At 42.4% G+C, this 18,304-nt stretch overlaps 1 protein-coding gene across 1 annotated transcript in view; it reads right to left on the bottom strand.

Moving 5' to 3' along the window:
* The window catches only part of MCF2L2 (MCF.2 cell line derived transforming sequence-like 2), a 255,369-nt gene that overhangs the window by 130,372 nt on the left and 106,693 nt on the right, over window positions 1-18,304 (bottom strand). Inside the window, exons 6-7 of the mRNA XM_023187621.1 lie at window positions 7,374-7,490; window positions 2,208-2,357 (exon numbers count right to left, since the gene is read on the bottom strand). Of these exons, the coding sequence (XP_023043389.1) occupies window positions 2,208-2,357; window positions 7,374-7,490 (267 nt within the window). The remainder of the gene's footprint in view (window positions 1-2,207; window positions 2,358-7,373; window positions 7,491-18,304) is intronic.

Raw genomic sequence — 18,304 nt, 5'->3', positions numbered from 1 at the left:
CCCCACCCCTCTGCTTTGCCACCAGCACATACAGCAAGACCTGACTGGCTGGTTTTCACCCCTAGTAGTGTGTCCTTATCTCAAATCCAAATGTTTTAACCTTTTCTCCAGAGACCTTCCTGACTGATCACATTGTCACCCTGGTGATTCTGCTCTTTGACCTCTCCATACCCTTCAGGGATGGAGGCAAAGAACGCACTGTGCTCATGAGCCCTAGGCACAGAGCTCAGTTTCACAGTCCTTGCTGCGCTGGGCGTCCTTCCCGTGACACCCCTTTGTATCAACAAGACCACTCTGCAGACTCCTTTTGGTCAGGAACTACCTTAGGGCCTGTGCAACTGCAAACTCCTTCCTAGCACACTTCACAGAGGCACCTAGGCCCTGCTTTCTGCAACTCGCACCTCCTAAGAATCATGTGAACTTAAGCCAGTAGGTTTGGAAAAGCAAAGGCCAAGCTTCTCAGAGTCATTTTCAGGGAAAATTTTCAGGATGTCATCAGGATTTTACAATTTCAGTCCAGATTTTGGTTTGTTTTGTTTTTTTTTTTTGTTTGTTTGTTTTTTGAGACAGAGTCTCACTCTGTCACCCAGGCTGGAGTGGAGTGGCATGATCTCAGCTCACCGAAACCTCTGCCTCCTGGGTTCAAGCGATTCTCCTGCCTCAGCCTTCCGAGTAGCTGGGATAATAGGCGCCTGCCACCAAACCCAGCTAATTTTTGTGTTTTTAGTAGAGTTTTAGTTTCACCATGTTGTCCAGGCTGGTCTTGAATTTCTGAGCTCAGGTGATCTGCCCACCTCAGCCTCCCAAAGTGCTGGGATTACAGGTGTGAGCCACTGGGCCCAGCCCAGTCCAGATATTTTGATTATTCACAGTAATCTTCAGAATATATTTTTCTCTTTCATTGCTGTTGTTGTTTTGAGATGGAGTCTCGCTCTGTCACCCAGGACAGAGTGCAGTGGCAAGATCTTGGCTCACTACAACCTCCGCCTCCCAGGTTCAAGCAGTTCGCTCACCTCAGCCTCCTGAGTAGCTGGGATTACAGGCACCCGCCATCAAGCCTGGCTAATTTTTATGTTTTTAGTAGAGATGGGGTTTCACCATGTTGGCCAGGCTGGTCTCGAACTCCTGACCTCAGGTGATCCACCCGCCTTGGCCTCCCAAAATGCTGAGATTACAGATGTGAGCCACCACTCCCAGTCATCTCTTTTTGAATAACAACCTCCTTAAAGACCGAATTTAACAGTGTTTCCTGGCACATGGAAACATTAATTTGCCTCAATTACTAGACTCTGAGACTCTCCTAACTAGACTATGTGTTCGCTGAGGTTGCCTTTTTGGTTTTCCTGGCAAGTAGTGGTGGGTGCTCAATAAATGTTGAATAAATGAACAAATCAACCATCTAGCAAAGCGTTTTTGCAAATTTTTGGTCACAGATACAATAGTTCAACTCTTCCCAAGTTCCATGAGGCCAAGACACATACACTGACCATCCAATCCTCATTTTGCTGCCCTACTGAAAACTGGGCTTCTGTGAAATAATGGGATTGGTCTGTGCTTCTCAAGGTAGAAAGGTGCCAACACTCATCCAGGGAGAAGCCCCAGGAAGATTTCCCTGTACTACATGACTAAAAGAACCTGCCAAGCTCCCTTTCCTCAGCTGGTTCTGACATGCTTTTATGAATCATTTAATAGGTGCCTCTCCTTCAACCCAGGTCAGGGCACCTTCCATAGTCCTTTTTCTCAAATTCATCCCCAAATAAAAAGACACACTTCTGAGAAAGTGAAGCAGTAAGTCAGCTTATTAGTCTGCCCCAAAACTTTACAACCACTGCTGGAAAGCTTATATTTCAAAAGCCAGCCCCTATCCCCTGCAATTTCAGCATGTTCTGTCTTGCTCTGTCCTGAGCAGGATCACAGGAGTGCAACCCTTGAAAGGGTGCTCACATGCCTCAGCTCACCCAGACAAAACTGGAAAAGCCCTTCTCTGTGCTGCTTCCCACCGTCCTTCACTCACCACTCAGTCTCTAAGAGACTTCTTTCATTACAAACTGCCTGTCTGGAAGGTTTAAGATGATCAATGGCTTCCAAGTCACTAAAGAAGAAGGAAAATGAGGGCTTAACTGTTAATTTGGCTCCCAGCTCTCTCCAAGAGGCAGGTATACCTGCTGGCACAGACGCTAGCCTCTGAGAGGCCGCTGACCGCTCACCTGCAGCTTGTCCCGCTGCCTTGTGTGGGACATGAGAAGGTCTTCGGTGGATAGCATGCTTCTGGGCAGCTCTGTTGTGGCCAGGCAGGCCCCAAACGTCTGCAGCATCTGGGCAGTGGTCTTCAAGGTCAAGGCAAAGTTTTCGATGGCCTGGAAGGTCAGATAATTATAACAATGTGGAGAGATTAACATTCACCAACATGCTGTCTTGATGGAAAGACAACAGATTTAGTTGACAAAATGAGTGAATTACCTGACTTTGGAAATGGTATAGAGGACCTGATCCTGATAGGGAGATTAAAAAGAGGCTGGTTTTAGTCTCAGTGCTGCTACTAGTTGACCAAATGACTTTGGATAAGTCACCTCTTTACACTGAAGTCAGTTTATTTATTTATAAAATAAAGTGATTGAGCCACATGATCTTTAAGATTCCTTTGAGTTCTAACTTTCTGAGTCTCTCGTTCAAAGAGGTGACACCCATAAAATGCACTGTCACACACAAAAGAATCTATATACCTCACTTATAAAACAATATGTACTGTACATGTGTGGTTATATTATTCCTAGTTATATATACAGGCAAATCTCAGAGATATTGTGGGTTTGGTTCTAGGCCACTGCAATGAAGCCAACGTTACAATAAAGTGAGTCACAAAAATTCTTTTGTGTCCCAGTGCAAAGGGAAATTATGTTTACAGTATACTGTAGTCTATTAAGTGTGCAATAGCATTATGTCAGAAATTCCACATACCTGAATTTAAAAATACTTTATTGTTAAAAAATTGCTAACAATCTTCTGGGCCTTCATCAAATCACAATCTTTTTGCCACTGGAGGGTCTTGCCTCAATATGGAGGGCTGCTGACTGATCAGGGTGATGGTTGCTGAAGGCTGGAATGGCAGTGGCAATTTCTTAAGACAACAATGAAGTTGTCACATGAATTGACTTCTTTTCATGATTTCTCTGTAGCATGCAATACTGTTTGATAGCAGTTCACCCACAATAGAACTTCTTTCAAAATTGGAGTTAATCTTCTCAAACTCTGCCACTGCTTTGTAGACGAAGTTTATGGAATATTCTAAATCTTTTGTTGTCATTTCAACAGTGTTCACACCATCATCCCCCGAAAGATGAAGAAATCACTTTGTTTGCTCATCCGTAAAAAACAGCACCTCATTCATTCAAGCTTTATCATGAGGTTGCAGTAATGCAGTCACATCTTCAGGCTCCACTTCTAATTCCAGTTCTCTTGCTATTTCCACCACACCTGCAGTTACTTCCCCCACTAAAGTCTGGAACCCCTCAAAGTCATCCATGAGGGTGGGAATTAGCTTCTCTCAAACTCCTGTTAATATTGATAGTTTGACTTCCTCCCATGAATCACTAATGTTCTTAAAGGCATCCAGAATGATGAATCCTTTCCAGAAGGTTTGCAATTTGCTCTACTCACACTAATCAGAGGAATCACTATACATGGCAGGTATAGCTTCACAAAATGTATTTCTTAAATAGTAAAACTGAAAGTTGAAATTGCTCTTTGATCCACAAGCTGCAGAATCGATGTTGTGTTAGCAGGCATGAAAACAACATTCAACTCCGTGTACATCTCCATCAGAGCTCTCAGGTGACCAGGTGCATCGCCAAAAAGCAGTAATATTTTGAAAGGATCTTTTTGTCTAAGCAGTAGGTCTCAAAAGGTGGCTTAAAATATGTAGTTAACCATGCTGTAAACAGAAGTGCTGCCATCCAGGCTCTGTTGTTCTATTTCTAGGGCACAGGCAGAGTAGATTTAGCATCATTCTTAAGGGCCCTAGGATTTTTGGAGTGGTAAATGAGCATTGGCTTCCATTTAAGGTCAACAGCTGAATTAGCCCCTAAAAAGAGAGTCAGCCTATCCTTTTAAGCTTTGAGGCCAGGCATTCACTTCTCTTCTCTAGTTATGGAAGTCTTAGATGGCATCTTCTTCCAATAGAAAGCTGTTTCATTTACATTGAAAATCTGCTGTTGAGTGTAGCCACTTTTTCTTTTTCTTTCTTTTTTTTGTTTTGAGATGGAGTTTTGCTCTTGTTGCTCGGGCTGGGGTGCAATGGCGTGATCTCAGCTCACTGCAACCTCCGCCTGCTGGGTTCAAGCGATTCTCCTGCCTCAACCTCCTGAGTAGCTGGGATTACAGGCAACCGCCACCATGCCCAGCTAATTTTTCATACATTTAGTAGAGACAGGGTTTCACCATGTTGTCCAGGCTGGTCTTGAATTCCTGAGCTCAGGTGATCTGCCTGTCTCAGCTTCCCAAAGTGCTGGGATTACAGGCGTGAGCCACCGCGCCCAGCCGAGTATAGCCACTTTCATCAATGATCTTAGCTAGATCTTCTGGATAACTTGCTGCAGCTTCTCTATCAGCACCTTGCACTTGTATGTTACAGAGAAGAATTCCTCCCTCAAACCTCACAAACCAACCCCTGCTAGCTTCAGGCTTTTCTTCTGCAGCTTCTTCACCTCTCTCAACCTTAATAGAATTGAAGAGAGTTAGGACCTTGCTTCCGATTAGGCTTTGGCTTAAAGAAATGTTGTGGGTGGTTTGATACTCTATCCAGGCCCAGACCACTAAAACTTTCTCCGTATCAGCAAAGAAGGCTATTTGCCTTCTTATCGTTCATGTATTCGCTGGCGTAGCATTTTTAGTTTCCTTCAAGAACTTTTCCTTTGCATTCACAACTAGGTGAACTGGCTAGGCTAGGAGGCCTAGCTTTCTGCCCATCTCAACTTTTGACATGCCTTCCTCATTAAGGTTAATCATTTCAAGCTTTTGATTTAAAGTGAGACACACCATTCTTCCTTTCACTTGAATACTTAGAGTTCATTGTAAGGTAATTACTTGGCCTAATTTCAATATTGTTCTGTCTTAGAGAGTAGGGAGGCCCAGGAGAGGGAGAAAGACAGCTGAGGACCAGTTGGTGGAGCAGTCAGAACACACACAACATATATCCATTAAGTTCACTGTCTTACATGAATGCAGTTTTTGGCACCCCAAAACAATTACAATAGTAACACCAAAGATTGCTGACCACAGGTCACTGTTACAAATATAACAATTGGCTGGGCATGGTGGCTCATATCTGTAATCCCAGAATTTTGGGAGGCCGAGGCGGGCAGATCACTTGAGGTCAGGAGTTCGAGACCAGCCTGGCCAACATGGTGAAACCTTGTCTCTACTAAAAATACAAAAATTAGCTGGGCATGGTGGCGCATGCCTGTAATCCCAGTTACTCAGGAGGCTGAAGCAGGAGAATTGCTTGAACCTGGGAGGCTGAGGTTGCAGTGAGCTGAGATCACACCATTGTACTCCAGTCTGGGTGACAGAGCAAGACTCTGTCTCGAAAAAAAGAAAAAGAAAAAGAAACAAGTTTAACAATAATAAACTTTGAAATATTGCAAGAATTGCCAAAATTTGTCAGAGAGGCAGGAAGTGAGCACATACTATTGGAAAAATGGTGCTGATAGAGTTGTTCAACACAAAGTTGCCACGAAACTTCAATTTTAAAAAACTGCAAATCTGCGAAGCCCACTAATGTGAAGCATAATAAAATGAGACATGACTGTATATGTGTGTATATAAAACATATACACAGAACAAGTAAAAGGCATGTAAAGAATATCTCTGGTCTTTCAATACTAGTTGTATTTTTTAAAGTTCACTAAAAAATGTTTAGCACATGCACAACCACAAACCATGGCTACATATTAGGCCAGGGATGGCCTATAACAAAAACAAATGGGTAATTTATAAGCAACAGAAATTGAGTTCTCACAGTTACAGTTCTGGAAGTTGGGAAGTTCAAGATCAAGGCCCCAGCAGATTTGGTGTCTGGGGGAGGTCTGTTTCTCATAAAGGACAGCTTCTGTGCCCTCACAGGGCAGAGGAGGCATGACAGCTCCCTTTAACCTCTTTTGCAAGGGCACTAGCTCCATTTATGATGCCACAGCCTTCATGACTTAATACATCCCAAAAGGCCCCTCCTCTTAATGCTATCACATTGGGTTCTGACATGTGAATTTTGAGGGGACACTAACATTCAAGCCATGACAATGAATTTTGATCTCACATTTTCCTCAATATTACTGAAACTCCTAACTTAGCATAACAATCACCAATATCAGTAGGTAGGAAAAAGTAAAATACTATATACCAGGTGCTTTCACAGATAATACATCCCTTATTCCCCACATCAAACTTTCAGGAAGCTTTTGTTAGTCCGGTGTTTCTCAGCATTGGCTCTTCACACTTTGGGCCAGATGATGCTTTGTTGTGGGAGGCTGTCTTGAGCATTGTAAGGTGTCCAGCACAGTCCCTGACGACCCACTAGATACCAGTTAACTTTCCCCACTAAGTTATGACTACAAAAAAGTCGAAAGATATTGATAAATGTAGGGGGCAGGCAAAATTATCCCCTGTAGAGCAATACTGTGTTAGTCCCATTTTAACAGAGGAAGAAAAAAGCTCACAAATGCTTAGAAACTCACCTGACATAGACTATATGCTATTGTGACAATTTTTAAAAACTGGTTTCATCTTTGACTTTGACTTTAGATCCGGGGTACATGTGCAGGTTTGTTACATGGGTATACTGCATGATGCTGAGGTTTGGGGTACAGTTGATCCTGTCACCCAGATAGTGAGCGTCATACCCAATAGTTCTACAATCCTTGTCCCCCTCCCACCTCTCACCTACAGTAGTCACCGAGGGGTGATAATATTTAAATGTAGCTTCTACTGACTTCATGGGTGTCAATATGTCTGTACCTTAGAATCACCTGGGGAGTTCTGTGGCATGTTAATGTCTAAGACCCATCCCAGATGAAGTAAATTAGTTTCTCTGAGGTATAACAGGCTATTGGTGTTTCTGGAAACTTCCCAGGTGCATTCGAAGGTAAGTGTCCCAAAACCCCCACACCAGGAGATGCAATAGGATAACATGGTCAACAGGAGAAACCCCAGCCTTCGCCCTTCCATGCTCCTTCTTCCCCAGCCTGTGGCTGAGAAATCCCAACCACCCCAAGGTCAAGCAGTCACAGGGTGACCTCCCAGCAGTTGATGTTTAACTCCGCCACTCCATCCTCCGGAAAACAAGGAGAGACAGTGAAAAGCATGTGTCAGTTGGTACTCACAGTGCGGTGATTTACCCACTGTCCGTGGCGATATTCCAAAGTCCCCCCTAATTCCCGGGTCAGTTGGCTTTTGTCGATGTAGCCATGAAGGTCAGAGACAGAGTTTACCATGATAATCTGTAAGGTAAAAGGATAATTAAACATATTCCTCATTGATGATTAAATAAGAGTTCATTTAGATTCTATTATTATCATAATTATATCTTATATTCTATTATTATTTAAATGATACTTCAACCTTGCCTTATCAGGCATTTATATTTAAAAATGGTTACAGCCAAGTACAGTGGCTCATGCCTGTAATCTCCGCACTTTGCAAGGCGGAGGTGGGAGAATTATTTGAGGCCTGGAGTTTGAGACCAGCCAGAGCAACATGGCAAGACCCCATCACTAGAAAAATTAAAAAAAAAAAAAATTAGCCGGGCATGGTGGCATGCACCTGTGGCCCCAGCTACTCAGGTGGCCAAGGCAGGAGGATTGCTTGGGCCTGGGAGGTTAAGGTTGCAGTGAGCAGTGATCGCACCATGGCACTCTAGCCTGGGTGACAGAACAAGACCCTATCTCAAAAAAAAAAAAAAAAGTTACTATATCCAGCAGGGAAATATTTTAAAGTCTCTTCCATTTTTCCCTTTTGAATGAGAAATACCAAAGTGTGGTATAGCCTGTGACGAAATGTTGACTTGGCTCAGGGAGCGCAGTTCCAGGCTACCTAGAAGTCAGGCCTCACTTTATGTGAATTTTCAGTCAAAAGTTCCCAAGCTAAGGTACTTTCAGCCCCCAAAATCAAGTGTTGTGCTATGGCCTGAAAGTCTACCATGAGAAGCCCAATCAAAGGTGGTCGGGTAAATGTCAAAATCTAATTAGAATACAGGGAAACACACAGAGTATGCATTGAAAAGACTTCACTACACTAATGCACCCCGATGAAAAACACCCCGATGAAGAATATTGATGTGCCCCTACTTTAGCTTGCACAGAGGGGATCTGGAGGTAACAGGGCGTTGGGGTTTATAAACTAGCAGTTCTGTTTATGAGCAAACACCCACACATGCAGAGAAAGCTGACGAAATTGCCCCTTTCTATTCCTTGGTAGTAGTTCTGGCCTGGGTGTAGTTCTGGCTCACTCAGTGACTGTATCACACCCTCTACTCACTCCTAAGCGGGACAAGCACTCCTCCTCACGCCTATCTCTGAAACACATCTTTGAAACCTTTAACTGTGACATTATATTTTTTCACTCCCTGTTGATTATTTTGAAAATTAACTCTCAGTCAGAGGACATAAGAATATGGACTTTCTTCTATTATTATAAAGTATTAGTCAAGGAATGAATTCAGTTTGGAATGAGAATATAAATTAGAGCCCAGCCAGGTGCAGTGGTTTGCACTTGTAATCCCAGCTACTCAGGAGGCTGAGGCAGGAGGACTCCTTGGGCGCAGGAATTTGAGGCTCCAATGAGCTGTGATCACATCACTGCACTCCAGACTGGGTGATAAAGCGAGACCCTATCTCTTAAAAAAAAAAAAAAAAAAAAAAAAAAAAAAAAATCATGGCCCAAAGTCTACAGGTCAAAATTATGCAACAAAACTGATTTATTCTTTCAACAGATATATATTGAACTACTAAAAAAAATTGCCAGGTACTGAGGGATAATACTGTAAACAAGACAGACCTTGTTCTGGACAGACTCAGGCTCCATGGGATTTGATTACTACCTATCACCACCTTAACCTTGTCAGGCCCCACGTCTTGCTCCTCCACTTCTGAAAACAGTTCAGGGCTTTTAAAATTTATCTTTATAATATGAGAATGGATAAAAACCTGAATCTATCTGTGCCTTTCCCACCTAAAAATTTTAAACCACTTATGGGAGTTTTTAAAAGGTTTTTACTCTTTCTAAAATTAGAAATTTTAGGACAGGTCGTTAGAAATTATCAAGCTGAAAATATACTTTGCTTCTTGGAATATGAGTTACTAGGATAATAATCGACATTTAAAAAAATACCCAATGTGCAACATTGTATTAGGCAAAAGTAACCTTGCACAGGGTCTGGAGTTTCAGAAACCTATCCTGCCAGGCTGCATATTTTCTGTACCATTAGGGAGGTGTGATATCCCACACTTGCCAAAACTCTGCTTTCTCATCTTAAGTTTTAGATGACCAAGAGGAATTTTTTTTTTTTTTTTGAGACGGAGTCTCGCTCTGTCGCCCAGGCTGGAGGACAGTGGCCGGATCTCGGCTCACTGCAAGCTCCGCCTCCCGGGTTCCCGCCATTCTCCTGCCTCAGCCTCCCGGACCAAGAGGAATTTTAAGTTGAAAGCGAAAAGTGAAAATTAAAAACAAAGGATTATATTAAAAGAATCAATGCTGTTAAGTATTGATCTGTAGAGTCAAAGCAATTCCATAATCAAAATCCCAGCCGACTTTTTATAGAAATTAACAAACTGATTCTAAAATTCATATAGAAATGGGAGGCCGAGACGGGCGCATCACGAGGTCAGGAGATCGAGACCATCCTGGCTAACACCGTGAAACCCCGTCTCTACTAAAAAACACAAAAAAACTAGCCGGGCGAGGTGGCGGGCGCCTGTAGTCCCAGCTACTCGGGAGGCTGAGGCAGGAGAATGGCGTGAACCCGGGAGGCGGAGCTTGCAGTGAGCTGAGATCCGGCCACTGCACTCCAGCCTGGGCGACAGAGCGAGACTCCGTCTCAAAAAAAGAAAAAAAAGAAAAGAAATGCAAAAGACACAGAATAGGTAAAACAATTTTGTAAAAGGAAGAAAGTTCGATGATTCACATAAGTTTTGTCAATTTCAAAACTTACAAAATTGCAGTAAAGAAGAGTGTGGTAATGGCAAAGGATGAACAAATAGATGAATGGCAAAAAAATAGCAAGTCCTGATAGACCCACACAAATAGGATCAACTGATTTTTTTTAACTTTTTATCCTGTGAAGAGGCTGGGCACAGTGACTCAACGCCTGTAATCCCAGCACTTTGAGAGGCGGAGGCGGGCAGATCACCTGTGGTCAAGAGTTTGAGACTAGCCTGGCCAACATGGCAAAACCCCGTCTCTACTAAAAATACAAAAATTAGCCGGGCCTGGTGGTGGGCGCCTTTAATGCCAGCTGCTTGGGAGGCTGAGGCAGAAGAATCGCTTGAATTCGGGAAGCGGAGGTTGCAGTGAGCCAAGATTACACCATTGTACTCCAGCCTAGGCAATGAGAGTGAAACTCTGTCTCAAAAAACAAACAAACAAACAAACAAAACAAACCACAAACCTTTTTATCCTGCGAAGTAACTATAGATTCACAGGAAGTTGCAAAGATAATTATAGATTAATAGGAAGTTAGAAAGGCAGTACAGAGAGGTCCTAGGCACCTTTCACCCTCAATGGTTACATCTTACATAATTACAGTACAATACCAAGACCAGGAATTTGATATGCTTATAATGTGTGTGTAGCTCTGTCATTTTCCCACATGGTGTTTCCTTTACCCACCAGGACAAGCAAGATGCAAAACTGTCCATCGCCACAAAGACCTCCCTTGTGCCACACCTTTCGGTCAACTCCCACCCCCAACATCCCTCCGTGAACTCCGGCAAACACTAATCTGATTTTTTTACAAAGGTGCAAAGGTAATTCAATGGAGAAATACTTCTATTTAGACAAATGGTGCTGAAACAACCAGACATTCATATGTAAAAATAAGAACCTTCATCCATACCTATTAAAGTAGTCAGAATCAAAACAGAGACACTAGTATTAAAAAAATAAATAAATAGGCCGGGCGCAGTAGCTCACGCCTGTAATCCAGCATTTTGGGAGGCTGAGGCGGGCAGATCACGAGGTCAGGAGTTCCAGACCAGCCTGATCCACGTCTGTAATCCCAGCATTTTGGGAGGCTGAGGAGGGCAGATCACGAGGTCAGGAGTTCCAGACCAGCCTGACCAACATGGTGAAACCCTGTCTCTACTAAAAATACAAAAATTAGCAGGGCGTGGTGGCCCATGCCTGTAATCACATCTACTCGGGAGGCTGAAGCAGGAGAATCGCTTGAACCCAGGAGGCGGAGGTTGCAGTGAGCCAAGATTGCACATTGCGCTCCAATCTGGATGACAAGAGTCTAAAAAAAAATAAATAATAAACCTAACAAATAGGCCAGGGAAGACTGCAAAGAAAGGGTTCTCACACTTGTATGCCTGGTAACAAAACTATCACAAAAGACTTCAAAAACCACAGCCTTGCACACAGGCCATTGTAACACTTAACTGCCTGTCCAATTTCCGATTGGCAACACTCTTGTTATTGATCTTTGTAGCCAGAAATAATGATCTCAAAACAATTATGTAATGCTCCTCAAGTTCCCTTTAAAAACCTTTGTCTTACTCTACCTTCCTGAATAAGCACATAGTTTACTATGACACACATATTCCCATTTCAGTGCCCTATTCCTGAATAAATATTGTTTTCTTTTAGACAGCCTCTCCCTGTCTGTTATTTAGGCTGACATATCTCACATCTTAATACGAAAATTAACTCAAAATGGATCATAGATGTAAACATGAAACATTAAACTTGGAAGAAAATGTAGAAGAAAACTGTGGTATAATAAGAAATTTATTTAGACTTTATCCCTGGTTCCTGGTACAGAGTTCCTAAAATCCTTATAATTTCTTAAGTGATAGGAGTATCTTTTGTTATTTATAAGGAGCCCGTTTGGTCACACCTGAGTTTACACTAATGAGGTGACTCAGGCTGGGAACACTAGATAGCCGCTGGACAGAGCTGGTTTCCAGAAAAAAACAAGTGATTATAGTTTGGAATTTTCAGCCCCACTCACTGACCTCTAGGAAGGAGAGGATTAAGCTCTATAAAAACTCTAGAACAAGGAGATTTGAGGAGCTCCCAGGCTGGTGAATACACCAAGGTATTGGAAGGGTGGTATGCTGGAGAGAGCTGGGAAGCTCTGTGTACCCCACACACCTTGCCATATGCATCTCATTCATCTGGCTGTTCCTGAGTTGTATCCTTTATAATAAACCAGTAAACATAAGTAAAGTGTTTCCCTAAGTTTTGTGAGTCATTCTAGCAAATTATAGAACCCCAGGACGAGGCTGTCAGAATCCCCCCAATCCATAGCTGGTAGGTCAGAAGTATAGGACGCCCAGACTTAAAATTAGCATTAGCATCTGAAGTGGGGACAGTCTTGAGGGAATGAGCCCTTAACTTGTGGGATCTGATGATAACTTCAGTGTCTGAATTGAATTGTAGAACACCTGACTGGTGTCCAGGCAGTTGGAGAACTGCTTGATGTGGGGAAAAAAAAAAAGACCCACACATTAGGTGTCAGAAGTGTTGTCTGAGTAGAGAAAGTGTTTTCTCAGAGAAATTTTCGGAGAAATCTTTGGGTTAGGCAAAGAGTTCTGTGATATCACACCAAAAGCATAACCCATAAAAGAAAAGCTGATAAATTGGACTTCATCCAAATTAAACATTTGCTCTGCAAAAGACACTGTTTAGAGAACGAAAATCCAACCTAAAAACTCAGAGAAAATATTTGCAAGCCATATATCTGACAGTGACTTATATCCAGAACATATAAAGAACTCTCAAAACCCAACAATGAGAAAACAAAAACCCAATTAAAAAAGAGCAAAAGATTTGAACAGAAGCATCACCAAAGAACATACACAGATGGAAAACAAATACATGAAAAGAGACTCAATATCATGAATCATTAGGAAATAGCAAATTAAAACCACAGTGAGATACCACAACATGCCTACTAAATGACTAATTAGAAAAAATACCCTCGTTTTTGAAAAGGTGGTAAGAGTATGAAGTAGCTGGAATCCACATACATTGCTGGTGGGAATGCAAAATGATAGAGCCACTTCGCAAAAATGGTTTGGCAGTTTCTTTTAAAGTTAAACATAAACCTACTCTGTGGCCCAGCAAAAACATGTATGTGAATGTTTATAGCAGCTTTATCTTTTTTTTTTTTTTTTTTGAGATGGCATCTTGCTCTGTCACCCAGGCTGGAGTGCAGTGGCATGATCTCGGCTCACTGCAACCTCCACCTCAGCAATTCTCCTGCCTCAGCCTCCAAAGCAGCCGCGACTACAGCCACCCCTCACCATGATCAGCTAATTTTTGTATTTTTAGTAGAGATGGGGTTTCACCAATTTGGCCAGGCTGGTCTCAAATTCCTGACTCAAGTGATCCACCCACCTCAGCCTCCCAAAGTTTTGGGATTACAGGTGTGAGCCACCGCGTTTGGCTGCAGCTTTATTCTTAATCACTAAAAACTAGAAACAACTCAAATGTTTTTTTCCTGGTGAATGGTGAATGGATAAACTGGCACCTCTACAATGTGAGATAATATTCAGCAATGAAAGGAACGAACTATAGACATACCAAGCAACATGGATGAACCCCAGCTGTTTTATGCTACGTGAAAGAAGTTAGACTCCAAGGCTACTCAGTACACACAGTCATGTGTCACTTAATGACAGAGATCAATTCTGAGAAAATCGCCATTAGGTAATTTCGTTACTGCTTAGTCGTAAAGTGCACTTCCACAAACCCAGATGGTACAGCCTGCTACATGCCTGGGCTAACTGCCTGTACAGCATGTTACTGCACTGAATACTGTAGGCAAGTATAACACAATGGAAAGTATTTCTGCATCTAAACATATCTAAACATAGAAAAGGGGCCACCAGGGGTGGTGGCTCATGTGTGTAATCCCAACACTTTGGGAAGCTGATACAGGAGGATCGTTTGAGCCCAGGAGTTTAAGGCCAGCATGGGCAATACAGGGAAACCCCTGCCTCTACAAAAAATAAAAAAATTAAAAAAAAAAATCAGCTGGGCATGGTGGTACGCACCTGTAGTCCCAGCTACTCAAGAGGCTGAGGTGGGAGGATAGCTTGAGCCCCAGAGTTTGAGGTTACAGTGAGTCATGATCACACCACTGCACTCCTGCCCAGGTGACAGAGCAAGACCCTGTCTCAAAAAAAAAAAAAAAAAAAAAAGGGAGGCCGAGGTGGGCGGATCACTAGGTCAGGAGATCGAGACCATCCTGGCTAACACAGTAAAACCCCGTTTCTACTAAAAATACAAAAAGAAATTAGCCGGGCGTGGTGGCGGGTGCCTGTAGTCCCAGCTACTCGGGAGGCTAAGGCAGGAGAATGGCGTGAACCCGGAGGCGGAGCTTGCAGTGAGCTGAGATGAGGCCACTGGACTCCAGCCTGGGTGACACAGCAAAAATCCGTCTCAAAAAATATATATATATATATATTAAAAAGTACAGTAAAAATACAGTTTTATAATTTTATGGGACCACCGTTGTATATGTGGTCCATTGTTGACCAAAATGTTGTTATGCAGCACATGGCTGGAATTGCATTTGTATCACTCTTTGCAAAAAGGAAAACTATAAGGATGGAGAGCCAATCAGTGGCTGCCAGGGATTAGGGATGGGGAGAGGGGCTGGCTACAAAGCGGCACAGTGAGGAAGTTTTGCGTGGTGATGGGACCGTTCTGTATCTTGATTGTGGTGACTGAGTAACACCGTGCATTTGTCAAACTTCATAGAACTGTATACCAAAGAGAGTGAATTTTACCTGATGTAAATTTAAAAATTTCAAAAATAAATGAGAGGCAGTTTCCCAACATATTTTTTTCTTCTTTTAATCTTTACAGGATAGAAATTTTTAGAAAGTTTTTATATATTCTAAATAGTGAAGAAAAAAAGAATAATTCTAATCATCAAACCCACAGGACACACTGAGCATGTAAAACTGACCTTAAAACATTTTTTCTGTTTTCTTGGATTCTGTTTTCGTCTATCTGGCATCCTGTCATCACAGGTCAATTACATGAGCCACATTTTCTTATTTTCTGTACTCTTGAGGCTCCGGCATTTGTGGCCTCCATGATTAGGAAGAGACTGCCCAGCCACCCCCACCCCAGGGCTAACCACTTCTTAGAGACTGCAAAGGGGTTAGCTGGGAGCAGGCCTTTCATATGCAAAACAAACAGTCTCAAATCCAAATCCCCAACCACCGCCTTATCAAACTCTCACACACCAGGCCAATGTTCACCTTGCCCGAAGTCATCCCAGGGCCAGGTACCAAGTAACAAAGGGACAACCCTTATACCCAAAGACTGCAGGAGTTATTCTAACTAGTCCATACTAAATCCTGCCTTGCTTTGCCTGCAGAAACTCCAGTAAACACTCTGGCCTAGACTTTCCTCTGCCTCCTTCTTCGGCCTCCTGACCAAAGCTTGGTGCTTCCCCAGTGGCCCATGTGGCGTGAGGTGACCCCGACCTCTGGGACATGTGAATATAATAAACTTCTTCCTTCCAAACCTGTCTCTTCATGTGGCCCCACCAACTTTACCATACATGCATATTCTTGGAACAATTGTTAAAAGCTAAAAATGTCGTGTTTCTTTTCCTTTACTGTATACATTTGTGTTTTTATCTATAGATGCTTAAAACCGTTATTTCAAAGAAATACATGGTTTTTTAACTGCACAAGAATCATTTCCTGTATTCTGACACAAACTCCATTTTAAGCAACCAGTTTCCACGATCATAGCCTCTTCAGGAGTTTTACAAGACTGCCTTGGTGTCTTCACATTAACAGTTTTGTGGGGCTGCTATGAGTACAGCTGTTCCAGAATAGGGAAGGGACTCAGAAACCATCTACTGGGAGGCCAAGGTGGGAGGATGACTTGAGCCCAGGAGGTTGAGGCTGCAGTGAGTCCTGATGGTGCCACTGCACTCTAGCCTGGGTGACAGAGCAAGACACTGTCTCAAACAAAACGAAACAAAAACCAAAACCATTTACTACATCAAAGTACTTCGCCTCCATAGATAAAGGTAGAGGGAGGATGTCACTTGACTAAAATTACATCCTTGGCCCACCTGATTCCTATACCAGTCAGGCAAAATAAACTCCTTTCCCCGCAACACGTGAAAATATAATTATCTATCTAGAAATGACCAGGAAGCCGTTATAATATAAGAGAGGCTAGGAAGCTACAAAGTAAAGTGCTAATATCACAACCATGTTTTAAAAATAAAGAAGACAAACTGACAGTTTGAACTGTCATTGAGAAGGCAACACGTATTTCGAAATTAGATTTCATCAAGCTTGGTGACTTCAGACTCTGCCGTATCTGGAGCATCAGCACTACCAGGGAGTGTGACCTTGTGCGTCAGGTGAAATGGTAACTTACGGGGTGAACTTGCATTAAAGAATGCCCTACTCAATGTACCCAGGGTTTGGGTGACGGAGAGCATTTTCAAAAGTTGATTTTAAGTTTAAAATCAAAAGCAGGACAGGTAGGGAATCAAGCTACACTACCACAAATAGAGGTAGCTAAAGTCAGAGTATCGAGATAAAGTAGATGTTCAGTCCCTCCTAGGTATAGATGCACCATGTGAAAAGGAGGGCATAAGTCACAAATGTATCTGTGTACATATGAGCATGCCTAGATCATATGTATAATACGTATAAAACACATGTGTTTCATGTGCAGTCAGGGAAATATGCATGACGTTTGGTCAAATGCTCAGTTCCAATTCCAAACGTTTTTGAGTGGCAAGAAGAATTGATGACTCTTCACTTCTGAAGGGGAGGCACGAAGGGACTCATGAGGATGATGAAAAGTCATTGGCTTCTTGTTGGTCTCCATCTCTTTCCAAACATCAACATTTACTCAAGTTAGGAAAACTGAGCAAAGAACTCAGGCCTTACATTTTCCTTAAACACTCAAGTATTTAAAAAATGAGTATTTAAAATAGAATGGGAAATTCATTTTGAGTTTGGCTAATCCCCAAAGTAGAAAAGAAAGGATTTTCAGAAATCTGATTATTAATATAAGACAGAACCCAAACAAGGAAAATAAGAGTGGGAAAGGAGAGAGAAAAATGAGAAAAATTCCTTGTCTAAGATGGCAAGTCTTCACTTTCAGAGTAATTTTATTTATTTATTTATTTATTTATTTATTTATTGAGACAGGCTCTTGCTCTGTCGCCCAGGTTGGAGTGCAGTGGTGCGATTTTGGCTCACTGCAACCTCTGCCTCCTGGGTTCAAGCGATTCTCCTGCCTCAGCCCCGCCAAGTAGCTGGGACTACAGGTGCGTGCCACCACGCCCGACTAATTTTTGTAGTTTTAGTAGAGACAGGGTTTTGCCATGTTGGCCAGGCTGGTCTTGGACTCCTGACCTCAGATGATCCACCCACCTCAGCCGCCCAAAATGTTGGGATTATAGGCGTGAGCCATAGTGTCCGGCCCTCTTTCAGAGTAATTTTAATTAAAGCTATTTTTTGTTAATTTTGAATAGATAATATTTATAGATAGTAATACATTTGAACAGAAAAAGTCTATCTAAATAGAAAAATCCTCCCCCTTCCCACTTACCCCCAGCCATCTAGGTGGAGATCCAGAAGGCAACCAGTTTAACCAGCTTCTTGTATATCTTGTATATCCTTCTCAAGATGATCTATGCACAATCATATATATGGCCCTCTTATTTTATCTGAATGGGAATCTACTGGATATACTGTTCTCCCCTTGACTTAAATACACATCTTACATGGACTGAAATTTAAGGTATCAGTATGAACTTGTGATTTCTAGAATATTTGTAATTACAAATATGTACATGTATATGTGCATATACATGCATATATTTACAGCTGCTGTCTGCTGAAAGAGCCTATAAACAAAGATACCAAGTAGTAATAGCACATCTTGCATCCAGATCTTGGACTCTAATACTTTTCAACACCAAAAGGAACCAGGGCTCTTGAGAGAAATGGCCGGTAACAAAGCTGGATCAGAGCATGCCTGAGAGGGGCCTAGATGATCACATTAGGCCAGAAAGTAAGGAAGTGCCAAAAAAAAC

Source organism: Piliocolobus tephrosceles, chromosome 2 (assembly GCF_002776525.5).
Source record: "Piliocolobus tephrosceles isolate RC106 chromosome 2, ASM277652v3, whole genome shotgun sequence".
Classification (NCBI taxonomy): domain Eukaryota; kingdom Metazoa; phylum Chordata; class Mammalia; order Primates; family Cercopithecidae; genus Piliocolobus; species Piliocolobus tephrosceles.
The sequence above is the reverse complement of the archived record's forward strand: the minus strand, read 5'-3'. Positions and strand labels throughout refer to the sequence as shown.